We start from the raw sequence: 22567 nt of genomic DNA, 5'->3' as shown, positions 1-22567 counted from the left end.
TCTATGTAGAATAATTTCTTCTCAACATACTTATGACCTTTAGTATATTTGCTATCACAACTGTAACAAAGCCCTTTTGCTATTTTTTCTTCCAATTATTGTGGTGTCAACCTTATAGGTTGTGGAAGACTAGAGGCAACAACACTTACATCTTTATAGTTTTGAGTGGTATGCTTCCTGGTTGCCATAATTTTGCTTTCCATTTTTCTTGTTAACCTGAATGCCTTCTCTAATGAATCAGGTTTCCAAAGGCGAACATCATGTTGGATATTATACTTTAAAGTCCCTATGAACACATCAATCCTATGCTCCTCTGGAATATTTTTTACCCTTAAGTTCAATTTTTGGAACTCCTCAATGTGCTCCATTATTGAACCCTTTTGTTTGAGACTTATCAATTGGCTGAAAAAAGTGTTGCTTTTTGTATCCTCATAACGTGCTGTCAATTCTTTCATAAAAATTGCCCAAGTTATAATTTGTTTACGAGAGCAAAGCCATTGATACCATACAAATTGATTTGGTTCCAAATATAAAGTTGCAATACGTACCTTTTGTGTGTTTTGCACATTATTGAGATCGAAAAATTGCTCCATCTGTAATATCCATGTTGCGAGATCCTTGCCATCAAACTTCCTCATATTGATTTTTGGAATTTGGTGGGTCTTCGATCCAACATTAGAGTCTATGAAATCATGATTAACATTTCTTTTGTTCTCATCATGAGTTTCCTTTATTGCCCTTTCACCATTAGTAAGCATTTCTTGTAGAAACTTTGTTAAATATGTCTTCAAATCTGCCTTCAAGTCTTCCATGCCTGTCTTCAAATCTTCCATGTCTGTCTTCAAATCTATCTTCAAATCGTCCATCTTAGCTTCCACGTCCTTCATATTAGCTTCTATGCCTTTCTTTAAACAATCCATCTTAGCTTCTATGCCTTTCTTTAAACCATCCATCTTAAATTCTGTTCCTTTTTGTGCAAGTGACACTTGTTGCAATTGGTCTCGTAATTTTTAGGCCGATAGGCCTTTCTTTGAAAGGGACCTTTCGTCGTCTTACTCTTTCTGACGCTGACATCTGGCGAACTTTGTCTCTGTTCAGGAAACGACTAGACGCTGACACCTGGCATCCATATTCCGCGGGCTTCCGTTTATTCTCGGTGCCGAGAACTTCAGGTTTTCCGTCCGTTTGGTAAGTTTATTCGCGCCGAGAACTTCCTGCTATATTAACAGATACGAGGGATCTACCAGCTCTCCAACCAACCCCCACCTCATTCTTTCTTCACCATTGATCTCGCCTTTGCTCTGTTCAGAGGTTTCAACAGTCTCGCCCGCCATGGCTCGCGTCCTCGCCATTGTTCTGAGCACTTTGTTTTTGCTGGCCGTATCTGTATCTGCTGCCAGGTCGTTTGAAGAAACGGGGTATATTGATATGGTCACTGACAAGATCCAGAACCTGGAGTCCAATTTCGTTAAAATCTTGGGAACCAATCCCAAGTCTCTACAGTTTGCGGAGTTCGCTGTCAGGTCTGTGATGTGATTTATTCAAATGGTTCTGATAGCTGAGATCTCTTCTTATCTTATCTGTGTCTGATTGGGTTTTCTAGCTTTGTGTTAGAATCGCATTCATGGCCGCCTTGTAGCATGTACTGTTGCAATATGAATGGGAATAGATAGTTATGTATGGGGTATTGAAGAGGTCGGTTAAAAATTGCATTCAGTGAAAGTTTGTAATACTTTTCTTTCAATCTTGTGCAGATATGGCAAGAGGTACGATTCTGTCCATCAGCTTGTGCATAGATTCAATGTTCTTGTGAAGAACGTGGAGCTGATCGAGTGAAGAAACAGAATGAAGCTTCCTTATACTTTGGCAATAAATGGTAATTTCGCCTCTTTTACAGTTGTTTGCATCTGTACTGAAAATCTGGATAATAGTCTTAAAATTGGCGACAATTAATCACATAGGCGTTGCTGAATCCCGTCGCAGTAGGATATTATTCATAGAAAAACGCGGAATGACTATGGGGGTTTTGAAGAGGTCGGTTAAAAATTGCATTCAGTGAAAGTTTGTAATACTTTTCTTTCAATCTTGTGCAGATATGGCAAGAGGTACGATTCTGTCCATCAGCTTGTGCATAGATTCAATGTTTTTGTGAAGAACGTGGAGCTGATCGAGTCAAGAAACAGAATGAAGCTTCCTTATACTTTGGCAATAAATGGTAATTTCGCCCTCTTTTACAGTTGTTTGCATCTGTACTGAAAATCTGGATAATAGTCTTAAAATTGGCGACAATTAATCACATAGGCGTTGCTGAATCCCGTCGCAGTAGGATATTATTCATAGAAAAACGCGGAATGACTATGGGGGTTTTTAAAGCCCCGGTCGTTAGGAGAGTAGGGGCTTTACGTGGCGCTTAATCAATTGAAGCGTCAGGAGCAGTAGAAAAGAATATTTTTGGGGCATTTCTCAGTTCCACTGGACAGGGAAGAAGGGCCTGTATATTCTCACAGCTGCCTATATGGACCAGCTGACACTTGGATAACTGATTTTGGTTGTATCTAAATGAATGGTTAATTCCTGCTTTCCTGAAACTCAGCTCAGCCCTTCCTTTTTCATGCAGGTACAGCTCTCTGTTTCCCAGGTTCTCAGAATTTCTCTGTTCTGTTTAAATTGCAGGTTAGTGCTCTCGAAAATGGGTAGGCTGAAAAAGAGTGCTCTCTGAATGGTTAAGCAGGTAGTTGAGATGAGTTGTTTTCCAATTGAAAGCAGTATACCCCACAACAGACAGGGGTTCACGTACTTGATAGAACAGTTCTCTGTGGTATGAACAAAGAATAATCGAGTACATCGTCCACTGCTCTGTGTTTTTCGTTGGTTAAATGCTCTGTGTTTTGCAATAAGAGAGAGCAGGTTGGGCTCTAGAGCCCAAATGGCAAGATTCCTTCTACATTAAACAACAAAAACATGTCAGCATTTTAGCCTTTCATCACATTCACATACTTCACTTTTATATCATTTGCATGTTCAGCTTTGGAAGATGCTCCAGACACTCACAATGGGTTGCACACTGCTATTAATCTGTATTCTATTACAAATGGGAGGCAGGAGGAATGTAACTGTGATGGCCTCTGTTGCTTTTCCTGGGATGAAAGAGCAGTATGAGACGCTGAGATTGAGCCCTGGGGCTTCTGAAAAAGATGTGAAGAGAGCCTACCGTCGCCTTGCGTTGCAGGTATGCAAGTATCCATTTGAAGCTATGTCTCTTACTTTCAAGATCAGATATTTTCAATAAATCTTCCATTTCTGAAGCAAATAGAAAAAGAGATACAGGTTTGAAATAGAAATTAAAAATGTTAGACTTCACACATTCTTGAGAATTTTTAAGAAAATTTGTTTGGCAATATCCCTGGTCATATATAATGTCAGAAAACATTAATATTGCACTCATATGTTGATATAATCTGCTTACAGTATCATCCGGATGTTTGCAAAGGAGATGTGCGTGGGGTTCAATTTCACAAGATCAATCAGGTTTATGAGGTAAATTGCCTGCCTAAGAGTAATCTTTATCTATATGCATTTTCATTCTGTAATATGGGACTCTTATGCAGGCCCACGGTTTTCTGATTGTTGTTACTTTTGTGATAATGAGCAGACGTTAATGTCCAGTTTAGCAAAGGCAAAGCAGCAAAGCTATTCTGCTGATTACTCTGTCGAGGGCATGATGGGAATCAATAACGCTTATTAGGACGAGTGGGAAGAATGGATGGGATAAGAAGGAGCTGGAACCCTTGATTATTCCTCTCATATTAACATTTATGCCTGATGAAATTTTATCATAGACTGTGTAGGTGTCTATTGTCCAACCTTGCAAACAGTTATGGCCTCTTCATTACCGATCCCATGTTGACTGTTATGGGCTATCTATAAAATTCCTGCTATTGGCAGAAAAACAACTGTTTAAGAAAGCCCATAAAGCTTCTTCATTCATCTCCTGGAAATACAATATGTTCTTCTAACTGTATAGTTGATTTTATTTATCTTCCGTTGGTTTTTTCTGAGTTGTCTCTCTTTTAGTGAGTCATTTGATTTGGTCATGGGTCCTGATTATTAGACTACCTGTACATATGTTCTGTTCATTTATACTCTCAACTACTTGTACATACCTGTGGGATATCTCTCTGGACCATGTGATTATTATGGGGATCTGCTCTTCATTAAAGAGCTCCTAACTATTCTTCCTGCAATTTGTAATGACACTCATTTAATGGAAACCATTATTTTGATTAAGAGATCTTTGATCATTGAGATGAAATGCTGCCGTTTCATTACGTAATGCAAAATTTCTACATATTTGATCCTTGAGACATAATGAAACCGTTTCATTCCATAATGAATTTTTCTATTGTATATCATCCTGAACAAGGCATTATTCTTGGCTGTAACTATAGGCAATCCCTGCCTGTACTTGCAGGATTCAAATGTTGTTAAGTTTTACCATTAATGTTAATTTTATATGTTTCATCTGGGACTGAGATATATTCAATCAATTAGTTTTGAGTATTTGCTTTCTAGATTGTTACCGTGACAAATCTAGGGTAATCCCTGACAAATTATGCTTGGGGCTATAATTGTGGAGCCATTGAGTGCAGAATTGATGCGTAGATCCTGTAGCAAGAGAGATCTGAACTGTGCAGGGCGATTGAAGTAGGCAAAGTGTCCAGATTAAAACTACTTATGTGATAGATACGGAAGAAGAAACTCATCACAATTTCGAAAGTATTCATATTTGCCATTTAAAATGTAAATTCTTCTGATTCCTTTTTCAAGAAAACAGTGGGAATTTATAGATTGTGTTTCTTTGTTTACATTAATGATAAAAGATCCAGACGAAATTCCCTGAAGGCTTGTTCTTTTTCAGGGTTTGAGTGAAAAATGTCGCTGCGTATGTATCCTACTTATGGAAAAGGGTATAAACAGTTTTGGGGCAGCAAAGATTGCTCCAGAGAAAATTCCAAGAAACTGAAATCATTTTAATTGAATTTGAAATTGTGGAGTGTAGAAGGAAAAATATCTGGAGACAGATTATGTGAGGAAGCAAACACAAAGATGGTCTAAAACTATTGTTAGAATTGGATATCAAAGAAACCTGTTAACCTATTGCGAATGAGTGATGCATAAGCAGTGTTATGTGGGGGCAATTGGTGTGTGACCAATGTTCTGTGTGAACTGGCGATCATTCCATTGGTACAACATGGAGGATATTTAATCTGTGCAGCAGTGGGAACTAAGTTACTAACACATCAATGCCTTGCTCACTACCATTTGCAAGTAAAGTTCCAGAAACAACTGCCATTGCATAAGCAGTGTTATGTGGGGGCAATTGGTGTGTGACCAATGTTCTGTGTGAACTGGCGATCATTCCATTGGTACAACATGGGGGATATTTAATCTGTGCAGCAGTGGGAACTAAGTTACTAACACATCAATGCCTTGCTCACTACCATTTGCAAGTAAAGTTCCAGAAACAACTGCCATTGAGGCAGTGTCACATGTGCTTATACTTCTCATACAAGCCTTCTTACAGAAATGCTCTTTGGCTTCACCAACCAGTCCACATACGGTGGATGCACCTTGGCAACAACAGTTTTTAACTATATCAGAGAAATTAGCTTCAGCAGAAAAAGTGTAGCAGGAGGTGGCAGATGAGGCCCACTTATCAACAACCTTGTACATTTCTCTTGCCCTTATTTGTTGCAATATTTCTAGCATAATCGGATCACTACATGAGTATTTGACCCAACTTTTAGCACATCCTCTGACGCAGTGACTGCCATCACTCTAAAATTGCAGGAGGAATGTTAACTATGATATGTGACTTGTGCCTATCATCTGCACAACTCACTTCTGAAATAGTGGTCATACTGTAGCAAATTTGTTGTTGAACTTCTCCTCAGAGAAAATTTACATTATCATAGGCTCAGTAAACCTCTGATCTTATTTACAATCAAATATCCCCACTTAGAAGTTGTCAGTACTCATCAATTGTCTTACAGTTGAGGAAGTTTCTTCTTGATTTGATTTTCATTTGATCCAAGTTGTACCACTTGCCAACCAAGGGCAATGCCGCAATTGTCCTCTGAGCCCATTCTTATAAAGTTGCACAGTTTCCTATTTGGTTACCTATTCTTTGCACTACAGAACTATGTCTTCTTCCACTGCTGTGCCAAAATTAAGACATTCTACAGAAAATGATGTGATGGACTCCTCTTCATCTTCATCAAGGATGGATGTCTTGTAGAGCTTCAAGCAAAGCTATAGACTGTGTTGAACGCTAGATCAATCCCAATGCACCATGGCAAATCCAACTTAAATGCCTTCTCTCAAATCTGGTGGATGATTCTCTGTGGAGTATGGACCCTATCACAGAGTTTTATGCTTTCCCTCTTTCTTTTTAAGCACTATTTCTGAAGATACACTAATGCTTTGTCTCCTACATGTGATGAAATGAATCCCAATGCACGATGGCAAATCCAGCTTAAATGCCTTCTCTCAAATCTGTTGGATGATACTCTATGGAGTATGGACCATATCACAGAGTTTTATGCTTTCTCTCTTCATTATTTAAGCACTATTTCTAAATATACCCAAATGCTTTGTCTCCTACATGTGATGAATGGTCTCATGCCACCACAGTGCTTGAGTGTATTAATGAAGTTTCCACACAGCTCCAAATGGTCTATTTCTAAAGAATTATAATTGGAAATGAAAGTTGATAAACGACATATTCAGCCCAAAGACTATTAAGCTTATTCAAGATAATAAGCTGCTGTGCAAAGGTGTTTACAGAGTTGTTGCACTTGGTACATAAAATGACAAATCGAGCCAGAGCTTTTACACCAGGTAAGGCTCACCATGTGTTAGTGCTCAAAGAAGAGCATGATAATATAAGAGGGGACTGTTGCCCACAATAGTGCCTTGCGCAAAATTGGGGTAACCAGGAGGGCTATCCCAGTAAATAAAAAATAGTGATAACAGTCAGAAGTTTGCAAGCAATGTGTACCTGTGACAGTGTTTGCAGAACTGATCAGTAAAAAAAAATATAACGCTTTTGCACTCCATAACTATGGTGATGAAGGTATGAAGAAGTCCTTGAGGAGGTTTGATACGCATTTCCTTGTTTATGCAACCCAGAAACAGCTGCGTGAGATGAGCAGTGTATCTGTAATCATGAGCACCATTAAGGGATGAGTATTCAGGTCAGAAATTTTGCATTAATATGCTGTGTTAAATCCAACGGAATTGGTTTGGATGAGATCTGTATCTACTGCCCAGAACACTGCCATCAAACTTGACTATCTCATCAATAAACTGTTTTCCTCCATTTGAATGTTGCCAAAGTGTCTTGATTGCTTGATCCCTATCAGGTGGAGCATTGTCTCTGCCAGGCAATCGAATGAACTTACATAGCCTTCTTCAAGAGCAGTTCCACCATCCAAACTTAAGTTCCAGTCAACGTCTCATCATCAAATGCCAAGCTTACTGTCCACATACACCTTTGACATCAATGCTGAAATCACCAACACGTCTCTTTCTCTTCAAGTTTTCTTTCATGCAGTCAATGTCAGATCTGGCAGGTTTGCTTAAGTGCTCGAGACAATTTATTTATCTCTCTTTTTCCAGTTAGTTCTACTTATTACAGGAGAGATCGGACTAGACTATGTTGAACAAGTGCACAAGAATATTACATGTTAAAGGCAGATCCCTGGCATATCTCTTTGGAGCAGAAGAAGCCCCGTCTCCTAGCTTTTAACTTCCTTGAGGAAATTATCCAATTCACTTCTTCAAGGGACATCAACAAACAGCTATCAAGGATCATATAAAAGGGTCCCACTGCAGTGAATTGTTCTTCAAAGGACTCCCTTCTGCAGGTTATGGGCAATGAATCAGTTGTTGGTGACAACGAACAGGTACTGCCTCACAGTATAAATTTTACTTATTTTTTGTACATTGTCTTCAGATTCAGATCATAGATACTGTATGTACTTGTGTACCAGATGTAAGTCCCATCCTCTAGATCAATTATAATCATACATGGGTGTTCACGTAATATCCTTCATTCTCTTTAATCATTTATGAATGGTTTGTGGTGCATTTGATTGCCCTTCATCCTCTTTTTGATGCAGGCATTGTCCAAGAGTTCCCTAAATTTTGGTGTGCATTCACTCATTATGAAACTTGGGACTTTTTTCACATCCTCCGGGGCACTGTGCAACACTATGCTTGTTTCCATATTTACTTTAGAAAGTCAGAAATTATAATCATATTGCCTTCGTCACTACTTACCTTTATATATGCTTGACTATCTATAGAACTTTCTTCCTTTCACTAATCCTATCGGCCTCTTTTTGTACCTTTTGGGACAATTGCTAGTGATATATCATGTTGCATTTCTTCCTCTTCTTCATGAGTCATTGTTGGGTCCCTATAATACTAGTGATTACCCCATTACTATTATAGTTATACCCCTTATTTAGATTGTTGTGCCCCTATTACCCCCTTATTGTTATTTCTGTGCCCCATAGAATCCCTCTATTGTTATTTTTGTGGCTTTATATTATTATTGTTAGGTCGGCTGGATTATATTGTGACTCCTTAGACTCCTATATATAGAAAGGAGGTTTTGTCATTTGAATCATCCAAGAATTGTTCATTTATGTAATGTAAAGGAGGTTGCCCCCTCGAAGAGGCTGAATTCTAAGGCGTGGATCTCTCTTTTCTATTTTTTTGTGAGCTGGTTTCATAACATTTGGTATCAGAGCTTTGGATTCTAGGGTTTCGCTGCTCAAAACAGGTCATCGTGGCATTTTCGCTATAACTTTTTTCTGTGACGTTTCAGAAGTCGCAAAAAAAACCCATTTGAGAAGAAATCGCGCTGAATCTTGGATCCGAATTTCAGAGCTTTTCGCATGATATTTTCGGAGATATGATCTCAGGAAGTTGGTCTTTTTGCAGACTCCTAAATTACACTCAAAACAGGTGACCTGGGGAAAATCGTCATAACTTTCTTTCTGAGCATCGGATTGGAATTTCGTAAGAAGGTGCAGAAAGAGGACGGACTGTAGTTTTCGTTTATATATTTTTCAGAGTCAAAGGTTGAAACAGTGACACGTGGCACTTCATACAAGTTTGCTCTACTGAACCAGTCTATAATCAGGTCACCGCGGGAGATTGTGCATAACTCTTTCTTGGAGAATCCAATTTGGTTCAGACTAGTGGCATTGGAAAGAGGACACAAAAGGCTACTATATCTCACAATTTCAGAACTGGATGATTCGAAATTACAGAGATACATCAGATTCAATATCAGGCTTCTACAAAGTAAAAAAATGTGTGTAGTTTTTATTTTTTATTTTTGCATAAGCTTGGTTTGAAGGAATTCAAAGGGCATAGTAAAGCATTATTATCGGTAACTGATGCCCCGAGGAAAGAAAATGCAAACACCTAGTAAGGAACCTGAAAGCTCTAGCATGACTCATGAAGAAGAGGAAGAAATGCTACATGATATATCAAAATTACAAGAACAAGTGCAACAAATGTCACGCTCACAAAAGCTAACAGATGCTAAGATAAATGGCGTGGAATCTAAGATAAAGGGCATGGAAGCTAAGATGGACGATTTGAAGATAGATTTGAAGACAGATTTGAAGAAAGACATGGCAAGTTTGAAGACAGATTTGAAGACAGACATGGCAGATTTGAAGACAGATTTGACAAATTTTTTACAAGAGATACTTACTAATGGTGAAAAGGTTGTAAAGGAAACTCATGATGTGAACAAAAGTAATGTTAATCATGATTCCATAGATTCTAATGTTGGATCGAAGACCCACCATATTCCAAAAATCGATATGAGGAAGTTTGATGGCAAGGATCCCGCCACATGGATATTACAGATGGAGCAGTTCTTCGATCTCAATAATGTGCAAAACACACAAAAGGTACGTATGGCAACTTTATATTTGGAACCAAATCAGTTTGTATGGTATCAATGGCTTTGCTCTCGTAAACAATTTATCACTTGGGCAATTTTTACGGAAGAATTGATAGCACATTATGAGGATACAAAAAGCAACACTTTTTTTAGCCAATTGATAAGTCTCAAACAAAAGGGTTCAATAATGGAGCACATTGAGGAGTTCCAAAAATTGAACATAAGGGTAAAAGATATTCCAGAGGAGCATAGGATTGATGTGTTCATAGGGTCTTTAAAGGATAATATCCAACATGATGTTCGCCTTTGGGAACCTGATTCATTAGAGAAGGCATTCAGGTTAGCAAAAAAAATGGAAAGCAAAATTATGGCAACTAGGAAGCATACCACTCACAACTATAAAGACGGAAGTGTTGTTGCCCCTAGTCTTCCACAACCTACAAGGTTGACACCACAACAATTGGAAGAAAAAAGAGCAAAAGGGCTTTGTTACAATTGTGATAGCAAATACACAAAAGGTCATAAGTGTGCTGAGAAGAAATTATTCTACATAGATTGTGAAGAGGAAGAAGAAAAGGAGCAAGAAAGGTCAAAAGAAGAGGATATATTCCAGGAACAAAGCCTAGATGAAGAAAAAATAAATCCGACCATATCTTGTAATGCATTGGCGGGAATTACCACTCCTCAAACCATCAAGATAGAAGGACAAATCAAGAAGAAAAAGGTAATAGTGTTGATTGATTCAGGAAGCACCCACAATTTTATTCATTGTAGGGTAGCAAAAGAATTGAATTGCTTCCTATATCCAGCACCAGAGTGTCAAGTGATGATTGCAAATGGAGGAACAATAAATTGCTCTGGAAAGTGCCATAATATCAAGCTATCCATGGGAGAATATGTATTGACTAGCCCAATGCTTTCCATTCCAATGGGAGGTGCTGATGTTGTACTAGGAGTCCAATGGCTACAATCCTTGGGTACAATAGCTTTTAATTTTCAAGAACTTTTCATGAAATTTTCTGTGGAAGGAAAGGAAGTTGAATTAAGGGGTATTGCAGGGAAACCAGGAAAGATAATCAGCTCTAATGGCATGACAAAGCTTCTAAAAAAGGAGCAAAGAGGTGTAATTGCACAATTATGTTCGCTAGATGTTTCCACATTGGAATCATCTATTTCTCCAGATCTCCAAAAAGTCCTGGACAATCATTCCAAGGTATTTGAGACTCCCAAAGGTCTCCCACCTATGCGTGATCATGATCATGCTATTCATCTGATTCCAGGAAGTGTTCCTCCAAACATCAGGCCGTACAGATATCCCTATGTCCAAAAAAGTGAAATTGAACGTATGGTTGCAGAAATGCTAGAGGCTGGTATAATTCAACCAAGTCAAAGTTCTTTCTCAGCTCCAGTAGTATTGGTGCACAAGAAGGATGGATCATGGCGCATGTGTCCGGATTATAGGGAGCTCAACAAGCTCACTATTAAAGATAAGTTCCCCATTCCTGTCATTGATGAATTACTGGATGAATTGCATGGATCAATTTACTTCACCAAGTTGGATCTTCGTTCGGGATATCATCAAATCAGAATGAAGATTGAAGACATTCCGAAAACGGCATTTAGAACTCATGAGGGTCATTATGAATTTTTGGTCATGCCTTTTGGCCTTACCAATGCACCTTCAACATTTCAAGGTTTGATGAATTCAATTTTCAAACCATTCCTTAGAAAATTTGTGTTAGTATTTTTTGATGATATACTAATCTAAAGCAAGTCTTGGAAGGATCATGTTGAACATGTTGACAGGGTGCTACAACTATTGGAGGAGAAACAATTATATGCAAAAAGATCCAAATGTTTCTTTGGAGTCCAGGAGGTGGAATATTTGGGTCATATTGTATCTCATGAAGGAGTTAAGGTAGACCCTAGCAAAATTAAAGCCATTAAGGAATGGAAAATCCCCACATCCATAAAGCATCTGCGAGGATTTCTTGGGTTGACAGGGTATTATCGCAAGTTTGTTAAGAATTATGGGAGAATAGCAGCACCTCTAACAACATTATTGAAGAAAGATTCATTTTCATGGACTCCGGAAGCAACAAAGGCCTTTGAACATCTTAAAGAGGCAATGTGCCAAGCACCGGTCTTAGCTACACCGGACTTCACAAAAACCTTTATTGTGGAATGTGATGCTTCAGGAAATGGAATTGGTGCTGTTCTAATGCAAGATGAAAGACCCATTGCTTTTGAAAGTCGTCCAATCAAGGGAAAGTTTTTAAGCAAAGCTATTTATGAGAAGGAAATGTTGGCAATACTCCATGCACTTAAGAAATGGCGACCCTACCTAATGGGAAGACACTTCAAGGTAAAAACGGATCATGATAGCCTTAAATACTTTTTAGAACAAAGATTATCCTCTGAAGAGCAACAAAAGTGGGTCACAAAGATGTTGGGTTATGACTTTGAAATCATCTACAAAAAAGGGAAGCAAAATGTGGTGGCAGATGCACTCTCAAGAAAGGATGAGGATGTGGAAGCATTGTTGTGTGCCATTTCTATTATCCAACCAGATTGGATAAACGAAGCAAGGGAGGAATGGAAGAATGATGAAGAAGTGTGGGCACTTATTCAAAAGCTACAACAAGATTCCAGTACTTCTGATACATTTAGCTGGCAAAATGATTCGTTATGGTACAAAGATCGCTTATACCTCTGTAAGAATTCCCAGCTAAAACAAAAGATTCTTATGGAATTGCACACTTCTCCCTTAGGAGGGCACTCAGGATTTTTAAAAACTTACCACAGGGTTAAGAAGGAATTTTTTTGGGATGGCCTTAAATCAGATATTCAAAAGTTTGTGGCGGAATGTTTGGTTTGCCAACAAAATAAAGTTGAAACAATTAAGACCCGGGTCTATTACAACCTTTATCCATTCCAAGCCAACGTTGGGAGGAGGTTTCAATGGATTTTATCACAGGTTTACCCAAGTCTGAGGGAAAGAGTGTCATCATGGTGGTAGTTGACAGACTTACCAAGTATGCACACTTTTGTGCATTATCACATCCATTTAAAGCCAGTACAGTTTCTACTGCATTTATGGAAACAGTTCAAAAGCTACATGGAAACCCAAAGATTATTGTAAGTGACAGAGATCCCATTTTCACTGGAAATTTTTGGACAGAATTATTTTCTTGTCTTGGTACTCAGTTAGCTCATAGCTCATCTTATCATCCTCAATCTGATGGGCAAACTGAGATAGTAAACAAATGTTTGGAAGGATATCTTCGTTGCTTTGTATCTGATAAACAGACACAATGGGTCAAATGGTTGCCTCTGGCTGAATGGTGGTATAACACTTCCTTCCATACAGCAACAAAAATGACCCCATTTATGGCACTTTATGGGTATCAACCACCATCCATCACATCATATTTAAGAGAAAATTCTAAGGTTCAGGCAGTGGAACATCACATCGAACATCAACAACAAGTCCTCCAACTCTTAAAGGATAACCTCGTGTTGGCACAAAATAGAATGAAACAACAGGCAGATCAACATCGCAGTGAAAGAAGTTTTGATGTAGGTGATTGGGTATTCCTACGGCTACAACCATATAAGCAAATGTCCCTAAAGCAAGCTAAGAAGGATAATAAATTATCACCAAAGTATTATGGTCCGTACAAGGTGTTGCAAAAGATTGGTACTATGGCATACAAATTGGAGCTTCCTGCAGCTTCTCGATTGCACCCAGTTTTCCATGTTTCATGTTTAAAGAAGGTTATAGGCGACAAGCTCCCAATTCAAACAATATTGCCAGAACTTGACGAGGAAGGAAAAATTATATTGGAACCGGAAGCAGTCACAGAAACAAGAACTCGACAGCTACGAAATCGATCAATTTCAGAGTATCTTATCAAGTGGAAGAACTTATCCGCTGAAGATTCCACATGGGAGGATGAGAATTTTATGCAGAAGTATCCAGAATTACTCAAGCGTTGAGGACAACACTTTTTTGAAGGAGAGGGGCATGTTGGGTCCCTATAATACTAGTGATTACCCCATTACTATTATAGTTATACCCCTTATTTAGATTGTTGTGCCCCTATTACCCCCTTATTGTTATTTCTGTGCCCCATAGAATCCCTCTATTGTTATTTTTGTGGCTTTATATTATTATTGTTAGGTCGGCTGGATTATATTGTGACTCCTTAGACTCCTATATATAGAAAGGAGGTTTTGTCATTTGAATCATCCAAGAATTGTTCATTTATGTAATGTAAAGGAGGTTGCCCCCTCGAAGAGGCTGAATTCTAAGGCGTGGATCTCTCTTTTCTATCTTTTTGTGAGCTGGTTTCATAACAGTCATGCTAGACCTTTCAGGTTGCTTACTAGGTGTTTGCATTTTCTTCCTCTAGGCATCAATTATTGATAATAATGCTTTACTATGCCCTTTGAATTCCTTCAAACTAATTTTTCAAACCAAGCTTATGTAAAAATTAAAAGAAACTACACATTTTTTTTCACTTTATAGGAGCTTGATATTGAATTTGATGTATCTTTGTTATTTCAAATCATCCAGTTCTGAAATTGCGACCTGTGGTAGCCCTCTGCGTCCTCTTTCCAATGCCACTAGTCTAATCCAAATTGGGTTCTCCTGGGAAGAGTTATGCCAAATCTCCCACAATGACCTGATTATAGACTAGTTCAGTAGAGCGAACTTGTACGATGTGCCATGAGTCACTGTTTCGACCTTTGGCTCTACAAGAAACTACAGTTCGTCCTCTTTCTGTACCTTCTTACGAAATTTCAATCCGATGCTTAGAGAGAAAGTTATGACGATTTTCCCCAGGTCACCTGTTTGGAATGTAATTCAGGAGTCTGCAAAAAAATCAACTTCCTCAGATCATATCTCCCCAAATATAGTGCGAAAATCTCTGAAATTTGGACCTGAGGTTCAGTGCAATTTCGTCTCAAATGGTTTTTTTTTTAGCTTCTGAAACGTCGCAGAAAAAAGTTATAGCGAAAATGCCACGATGACCTATTTGGAGCAACGAAACCCTAGAATCCAATGCTCTGATACCAAATGTTATGAAACTAGCTCACAAAAACATAGAAAAGATAGTTGAACACCTTAGAATTCAGCCTCTTTGAGGGGGCAACCTCTTTTACATTACACAAATGAAAAATTCTTGGATGATTCAAATGACAAAACCTCCTTTCTATATATAGGAGTTTAAGGAGTCACAATATAACCCAGCCGACCTAACAATAATAATATAAAGCCACAAAAATAACAATAGAGTAATTCTATGGGGCACAGTAATAACAATATGGGGACAATAGGGGCACAACAATATTAACAAGGGATACAACTACAATAGTAATGGGGTAATCACTAGTATTTTAGGGACCTAACAAAAGTCGACCAATTTCTTTCTACCCATTTTTGGATAGTCCTCGGTGATGGCCCCAGCCCCATGAACTACCCTACTAATCCTCATTCTGCCAGGGAAAGAGTTGCTTTTCGTGGGAGGGCTGGAGGAAGAGATATCTCTGGTATTTCTTCCATTCTTTTAACAAACTTTGAGACTAATGGTCTGTTCTTTGCCGGTCCCATTGCCAAAATGAGGGAGGCAAATGCTTTGGATGTTTCTTCTGATTCCTGATCGAGGACTGAATGATGATCTTCCTTCTTTGGTGGATCCATTTTCTCGAGCCTCAGCAGCAAGACGCTGCTGAGTGAAGGAGCAAATTGCTTGTTGCAGGAAGGTGCGCAATCTCTCTAGTCCAGAAGAAGTCGATCCTCAGTAGCTGGAGGCCGCTGAGGAGAAGAAAGCCTGTGTCTCTGAGAGCTACAACAATAGCTAGGGTTGCCCGCGGGTGGCCTCAGGAGCTCTCATCTCTTCGCTACGAAGAACACGAAGTTTTTAATCACGAACATTAGTTAATAAAGAATTATGTGCAATATGTCTCCTTAGTTACGAAATCAAAATATTATAACCTTGGATAGAAAGGTTTTGGATGGTAAAAGAGTAAATTGTAGTAGATTTTTTTTTTTTGGAATTGTGTTCTATGCATGTTACATGAGTATTTGAGGAAAATTGGACATCTTTTTCTGCAATGTCTATTATAATGTAGACAGAGTATGCATCCTATCCCAATTTTATAATCATTGATACCCCTGATTCATTCTTAAGGTCTCGAGTGTGGAAACCAATATTTATGGTGCTATTGACCCATTAATGCACAAGGGTTGTATATGCCCACCACTGGATAATGTACTTGCTTAAATCCAAGTAGACAGAAAAAATACTAGAAATTTTAACTCACATTTTAGGATGTCCCCTTATGTCAAAACTGAAGATTCATTGACTGATTTCATATTTTGTATTATTTTATTCTGTTAAATTATTTTTTCTCCTGCATAAAAAATTTGAATGTGCTATGAAAGTTAACAACTAAAACTATACATACATATATTTTGTGGTTGTATTTTGGTGTAATATATGAAAATGTTTGAAACAAAGCTCAAATTGTTATAGGAAAGTGGAAATTCTATTTTGGAAATAAAGAAATATTATAATTTAATATTTTGTTGGGATTTAAAAAATAAACTATTATTATTAAATGTTCACTAAACTAGTTATCTAGATTATCAAGGGTGCTTGATAGTTTATTTTAACTTAGCTATAAGATGTGATTTTGGATTGCAAGAAAATCTAAATTTGTTATGTTAGTTAAGGTAAACTTGATTGGGTCATAAAGTCAATTTATAGTTGTTGGTTTAGGTCTTGAAATAAGTGATAGTTTTGCCCATGATATCCTTGTTTCCTATCTAAATGCTTGATGACCCCATTGCTAATATCCTTTGAACAATATAATATTAGATCTATTAAGAGTTGTTTTCCTGCTAGGGTTTCTAGTATATTTTATGGTATTAATTATTATTGTTGTTATGTGTTTATTATGTGTTTATTCATTTCTTTCTTTATCAAAGCTAAATGAAAGCTTAAAAGGAGAAGCTATTACTTGGTGAAAAATGAATTGTAGCGTTTTGTCAAGGGGAGAAGGGGTTGAGAACAGTAAATGGATGACCGACTTGGAGATGACATGAGGTCATTGGTTCAACAAGTAGATGCACCTTGTGTGAGCAAGTGTGGGGAAGCAAGAGGACGAAACCATAAATGTCGGGATAGCAATAAACAAAATAATTACTTTGGAGATGGAAATTTGTAAACTACACGGAGCCCTAGTCAGATATGCTTAACCTATCCATAAAGTCTTTATTGGAGGAGAGCATGCAAATTTTCCAAATTGGAGTAGAAGAATTTAAAAGGAGGATTTTTTTGCACTAAATTAAATTGATGTGAGAAGAAACATAATTAGAAAACAAGTATACACATAGCCAGAACACATATCATATAGCGTGGAAAATCAGCCAATAATAAATATATTGATATTATATAGTTTGAAAGAAACTATTATTTGACTTAAAGGTAGGCAAGCTATCACATACCATGACACTGGTTAGTTGAGTCTTCTACTCCACTCTAGAGCGTTACAATAGAGAATCCCCAATCTTTTAAAGGCTTTAACTACATAATATATCAAGGGCTTAATACTAAAGGCTTGATATTGCCTAACTTGACCTTTTCACCTAGTCAAATTCACCTAAAAAAATTATTTGATTATACAACTTTTTTATTTGGGAAAAATCCTAAATTATGATACCTTAGTATCAAGGGTTACTATCTTCTAAATCACAATTCAAAATAGATAATATTAAAAATTGGTAAATGAATCTACAAAAAAATGTGTATTTTAAAGAATACTTTATTTATTTATTATTATCTCTTTTTATCCTTTTTTTATATATATCATACATTCAGTAATGATATTGTTTTCTTTACTTGTATGTTAAGTAATATCCAGCCATCTTTTATCATATTTTTCTTAGAAACAAACATTATTGTCCATTTTGCTTATTTTTACTTTTATAAATAAGAAAATAAATTAGTATTTTCAATTCATATATAATATACAATACAATTACTCTTATAATTTTCTTAAAATTTATTAAACACTTTTAAGATTAGTTTAAAAACAATTAAACCATTATAGATTCCATATATCCAATGTTATAACAAAATCACCAATTAATTTTGTTAAATTTGCCCTATATTCATTATTCAATAAATATAAAAAATCTACACCTTTTTTAATACTCTTACTCTAAGTTATTTGATTTGTGTTTATGTTCTAATGTTAATTTAAAAAGACTTAAACTATATAAACATACAGTATAGATTCCATATATCCAATATCATAGCAAAATCGCCAATTAATTTGGTTAACTTTATTCTATATTCATTATTTAGTAGATATAAAAAATCTACACCTTTCTTAATACTTTTACTCTAAATTATTTAGTTTTGTTGAGAGACTTTAAAGTTCTACAAAATTTTGATAGTTAAAATTTTAAATATAAAATTCCATAATAAATTTGATATTTGAAATTTATATATATATATATATATATAAATATAATTTTTATATTTTATTGAAATCTAACATTTTTATTATAATGGTTTATAAATATATAAATATATAATTATTTATGAATATATAAAATTATATAATAATGGTTTATAAATATATAAATATATAATTATTTATGAATATATAAAATTATATAATTTAAGTGTATTTTATAAATAAAAAATTATATATATAATTTATATATGTTTTTTTAATATATTTAATGTTTTATTGAAATATTATTTATATTGTATTTATTTATAACTATATAAATTTATATAATTTAAGTGTGTGATATAAATAAAAAAAATTAATATATCAATTATAAAAACAAAGATAAACCAATAGAAATAATGGTTTATAAATATATAAATATATAATTATTTATGAATATATAAATTTATATAATTTAGTGTATTTTATAAATAAAAAATTATATATATAATTTATATATGTTTCTTTTATATATTTAATTTTTATGTTTTATTGAAATATTATTTATATTATATTTATTTATAACTATATAAATTTATATAATTTAAGTGTGTGATATAAATAAAAAAAATTAATATATCAATTATAAAAACAAATATAAACATTCATGTTTTATGTACAATAACAACAAATATCCTCCCAAAACTAACTTAATCTGTATAGGTTACTCTTTTGTCACCTTTTTTATTTTAAGCAAGTAGTTTTAGCCTTTAGGATTTTATTGTTTTATTTTTTGTTTTATTATGAATCTTTTTAAATTTCCTATAATTTCATAACAAACTTGAAACAATTTTCAATAAAATTTTAGATGAATTTCCTTGTTAGTGTTTCCCTTGAGGTTTAGTAACTTGGTCGAATAAATTTATTTGCCCAACAATGAAATTCTAAGAAATTGGAATTTAATCAATTTTGTTCATTGGTCACTTAACTTGACATGGGGTTGATTAAATCTATTATCACTATAATCTCTAGGCTGACTAGTTCCCACTACTACCACTATAATCTCTAAAGATACTCCTCACGTGACATGGACTTCTACTCACATGAGATCTACTACTATAACCTCTAAGTAAACCCATATGCTCCCTATACCAATCCATACACGTTCCAGAATCTAAATCAAAATATTTCAACCTCAATTTTAAATCGCATGATACAACTAAACTAAACAACTACTTTTACCATTAACTTAAAATACACTCAAATTATAAAATTGCAAATTCCTTAAACCGGACATGCTAACTTTACCCCATATTCATTAGATACCAAAAATCTACACACTAATACTTTTAATATATTTTTACCATTAACTTAAAAGATACTCCAACTATGTAAATTACATATTCCACATATACACAGCAAAGTCAACGATCAACTTTGCTGACTTTAGTCCATATACATTATTTCATTAGATCCCGAAAATCTACTATATGGATAAACAGTGCAAACATCATTTGAACATAACGGCACAATATTCCACATCGAGGTTACGGACTATAATTCTCTACCAAAAATCCAAAGCTGCACGATGTAAGATTCCACATCGAGGGTGCGCCCCATACTTTTCTAACCAAAGCTGCACGCCTTCAATTATAATGGTTTATTTTGTACCATGATTGCCACATAAATTTGAATATGAACCATTGTTTGGAGATAGTGTGAACAGATAGGTTGCATCGTCAACAAAATCGGTCGGTCCTGCTTTTTGACTTATGAATAAAGTTTCAGAAAATCTGGAGAATTTTTGAGAGAAGTTGCAGGGTCAACAAAATCGGCCCCTTAAGGCCAGGTCCATCTTCAGATTTTTCTCTGACAACCCATAATTTTGCAGGAAAATCGCAATGCAGGTGCAACAGTCTTTTTATCCCTTCCAGCTCCAACCCCAGAATTCCGGAGGGCGAAGCAGCCCACCTGTTGCAGTGATCGGGCAGCAATTCTGTGCTGCTTACCCTGTTCAGTTGACGATACAGAGGAGGCCCATTAGCTTCAGTGGGGGCGATTTCAACGTTTTCGACAGTCTTGGAAACCTGCTTCTCACTGTAGAAGGCAGGGCATTCAGCCTCAGAGACATACGGATTCTCAGAGATCAGGCTGGTAATCCGCTTCTTACCCTGAGGAAGAAGGTAATAGTTTTGTGATTTTAATGGATTGAATTTGTTGTCTGAATTCTTGAATTAGGAGCATATTCATTATACTCATTTGTGCGAAGTTGTCACTATAACACCAAAAATATATTTAACAATGACAGAATCAAATATATCTTGTATCTATATTAAATTAAGCAGACTGATTAGTGAAATATTTTTATTAGACACTGCTTGCTTGGGTTTTTGATCTAGAAGTAAAGACCCCTTGACTCTCCCTAGTCAGGGGTATATATGAAAAAGAAACTTTCGCTACCTTATACAAAGTGGCCATTTTTCTTTGATTCTCAACCAATTTTTGCTTGCTGAAATGATATTTTAAAATGTACGACACTAAAAATAATCTATAAGACTATTGATTTCTTTATCCCATAACAGTGGCTAAGCCTTCACCAGAGATGGGAAGCATACAGAGGCGAGGAAAGCAAGCAAGAGAATCTGCTTTTCACAGCACGCACACCTAAAGTGTTTCAGTTGAGAACGTCTCTAAATGTATCTTTGCCAGGCTCTGCTGCCCAGACCGATTTCAAAGTGAAAGGCAGTTTTTTTCAACGATCCTGTACAATTTATCAGGGTGCAACCATCATTGCACAGGTAGAATACCAAGTATATACACTTTTATATCTAACATTTTCTTAGTGGTCATTCTTATTTGGATTACAGGTCTTGAAATATACATGGTTATTATATTTCATGGTTATTTTTAAATTGCTTATAGATTATTTTAGAAATTTAATAAGATTTCATTGGATTTTCAAAATATTCTGAAATTTATAATTAAACTATATTTAATTGCACACATTTTAAATTTTTTTATACAGATTTGCCACTTAACATCTTATTATACGAATTTGTTAAATACAGATGAGGCGTAAATATACAGTTTCACAATTTTTGTTGGGAAGGGACACATTTCTGATCACTGTGTACCCTGGAATCGATCATGCTTTTACTGTGGCTCTTGTACTAATTCTCCATGAAATCATAGGAGAGTAGTAATGGATTCATGTTTCTGATACATTTCTTATCACAGTGTATGACGGAATCGATCATGCTTTCACTGTGGCTTTTGTACTGATTTCCCATGAAATCAAAGGAGAGTAATAATAGATTGTGGCTTTTGTACTGATTCTCCATGAAATCAAAGGAGAGTAATAATAGATTCCTGTTTCTGAGTTAAGTTGTACAACTTTTCACATATGGTTGTGTATACTTATTAAGTCCCAGTAAAGTCAATTTGGTTCATCCCAGTAAAGTCAATTTGGTTCATTTTTATCAATAATGTGAACACATTGTTAACCAATTTAAATTAGCCCAGCATAGCCTATTGGAATTATATATAAGAAAAAGACACAAGATAATGTTCTCTGTATTCATTTTTTCACAGCTTATAACTTCACAATAATTTAGAGTGTCCAATGGGTTCATGCTTTACAGCATATATTATCATTGAAATTTGACTTTTATTTTACTCGACTTTCACCCACTGAAGCATATGGCATATTTTGTAAGTTATTTTTGAAGGTTTGATATTAATAAAATATGAAATTATCTCTGTAATGTTTGGATATTGGTATGATTATTTAATAAAAAAGAATGTTTGGTTGCCATATTTAACAAAATATACCATTAAGCTAATCTGATTGCTATTTGAGCATATAGCATATTCTTCTGAAGTTATTTGAGTGATATGACGACGGATAAATAACAAAACATAGACATGGAATTGTTTGCTTGCCTTTTGAATATTGACATGATGACTGAATATAACTTAAATTATTTGCTTCCGAGGTAAAAACACATTATAGCATCACTGTAATTTAAACATTAATCTACTTGACCCCTCTTTCAAGCATATATACTATGGGTTTTTTTTGCTTCACCATTTTGGAATTTGGAA

At 35.6% G+C, this 22567-nt stretch overlaps 2 protein-coding genes across 7 annotated transcripts; both read left to right on the top strand.

Annotated features, from left to right (window-relative positions):
* Positions 1–1117: 1117 nt before the first annotated feature.
* Positions 1118–8107, top strand: LOC149149308 (thiol protease aleurain-like). 5 transcript variants are annotated; one of them, XM_089438452.1, is made up of 7 exons: positions 1383–1523; positions 1755–1876; positions 2094–2215; positions 2324–3229; positions 3469–3537; positions 3653–4800; positions 4919–8107. In XM_089438452.1, exons 4-6 carry the CDS (start codon positions 3035–3037, stop codon positions 3743–3745), a joined length of 357 nt encoding a protein of 118 aa, XP_089294578.1. In that variant the 5' UTR covers positions 1383–1523; positions 1755–1876; positions 2094–2215; positions 2324–3034; the 3' UTR covers positions 3746–4800; positions 4919–8107. The 5 variants fall into 5 exon arrangements, with proteins under 5 accessions (XP_089294575.1, XP_089294576.1, XP_089294579.1 ...); XM_089438451.1 differs by having other exon boundaries at positions 2094–3229; positions 3653–8107; XM_089438449.1 differs by lacking the exons at positions 1755–1876; positions 3653–4800; positions 4919–8107 and having other exon boundaries at positions 1118–1523; positions 3026–3229.
* Positions 8108–20079: 11972 nt separating this feature from the next.
* LOC149149307 (protein LURP-one-related 15-like) lies at positions 20080–21865 on the top strand. Of its 2 annotated transcripts, XM_089440097.1 has the most exons (4): positions 20080–20214; positions 20355–20646; positions 21046–21261; positions 21532–21865. In XM_089440097.1, exons 2-4 carry the CDS (start codon positions 20365–20367, stop codon positions 21661–21663), a joined length of 630 nt encoding a protein of 209 aa, XP_089296223.1. In that variant the 5' UTR covers positions 20080–20214; positions 20355–20364; the 3' UTR covers positions 21664–21865. The 2 variants fall into 2 exon arrangements, with proteins under 2 accessions (XP_089296223.1, XP_089296222.1); XM_089440096.1 differs by lacking the exon at positions 20080–20214 and having other exon boundaries at positions 20231–20646.
* The last annotated feature ends 702 nt before the right edge of the window (positions 21866–22567 follow it).

Source organism: Pinus tabuliformis, chromosome 9 (assembly GCF_031772625.1).
Source record: "Pinus tabuliformis cultivar Carrire ecotype Pingquan chromosome 9, CPIR1, whole genome shotgun sequence".
In the NCBI taxonomy this organism is placed as follows: Eukaryota; Viridiplantae; Streptophyta; class Pinopsida; order Pinales; family Pinaceae; genus Pinus; species Pinus tabuliformis.
The sequence above is the reverse complement of the archived record's forward strand: the minus strand, read 5'-3'. Positions and strand labels throughout refer to the sequence as shown.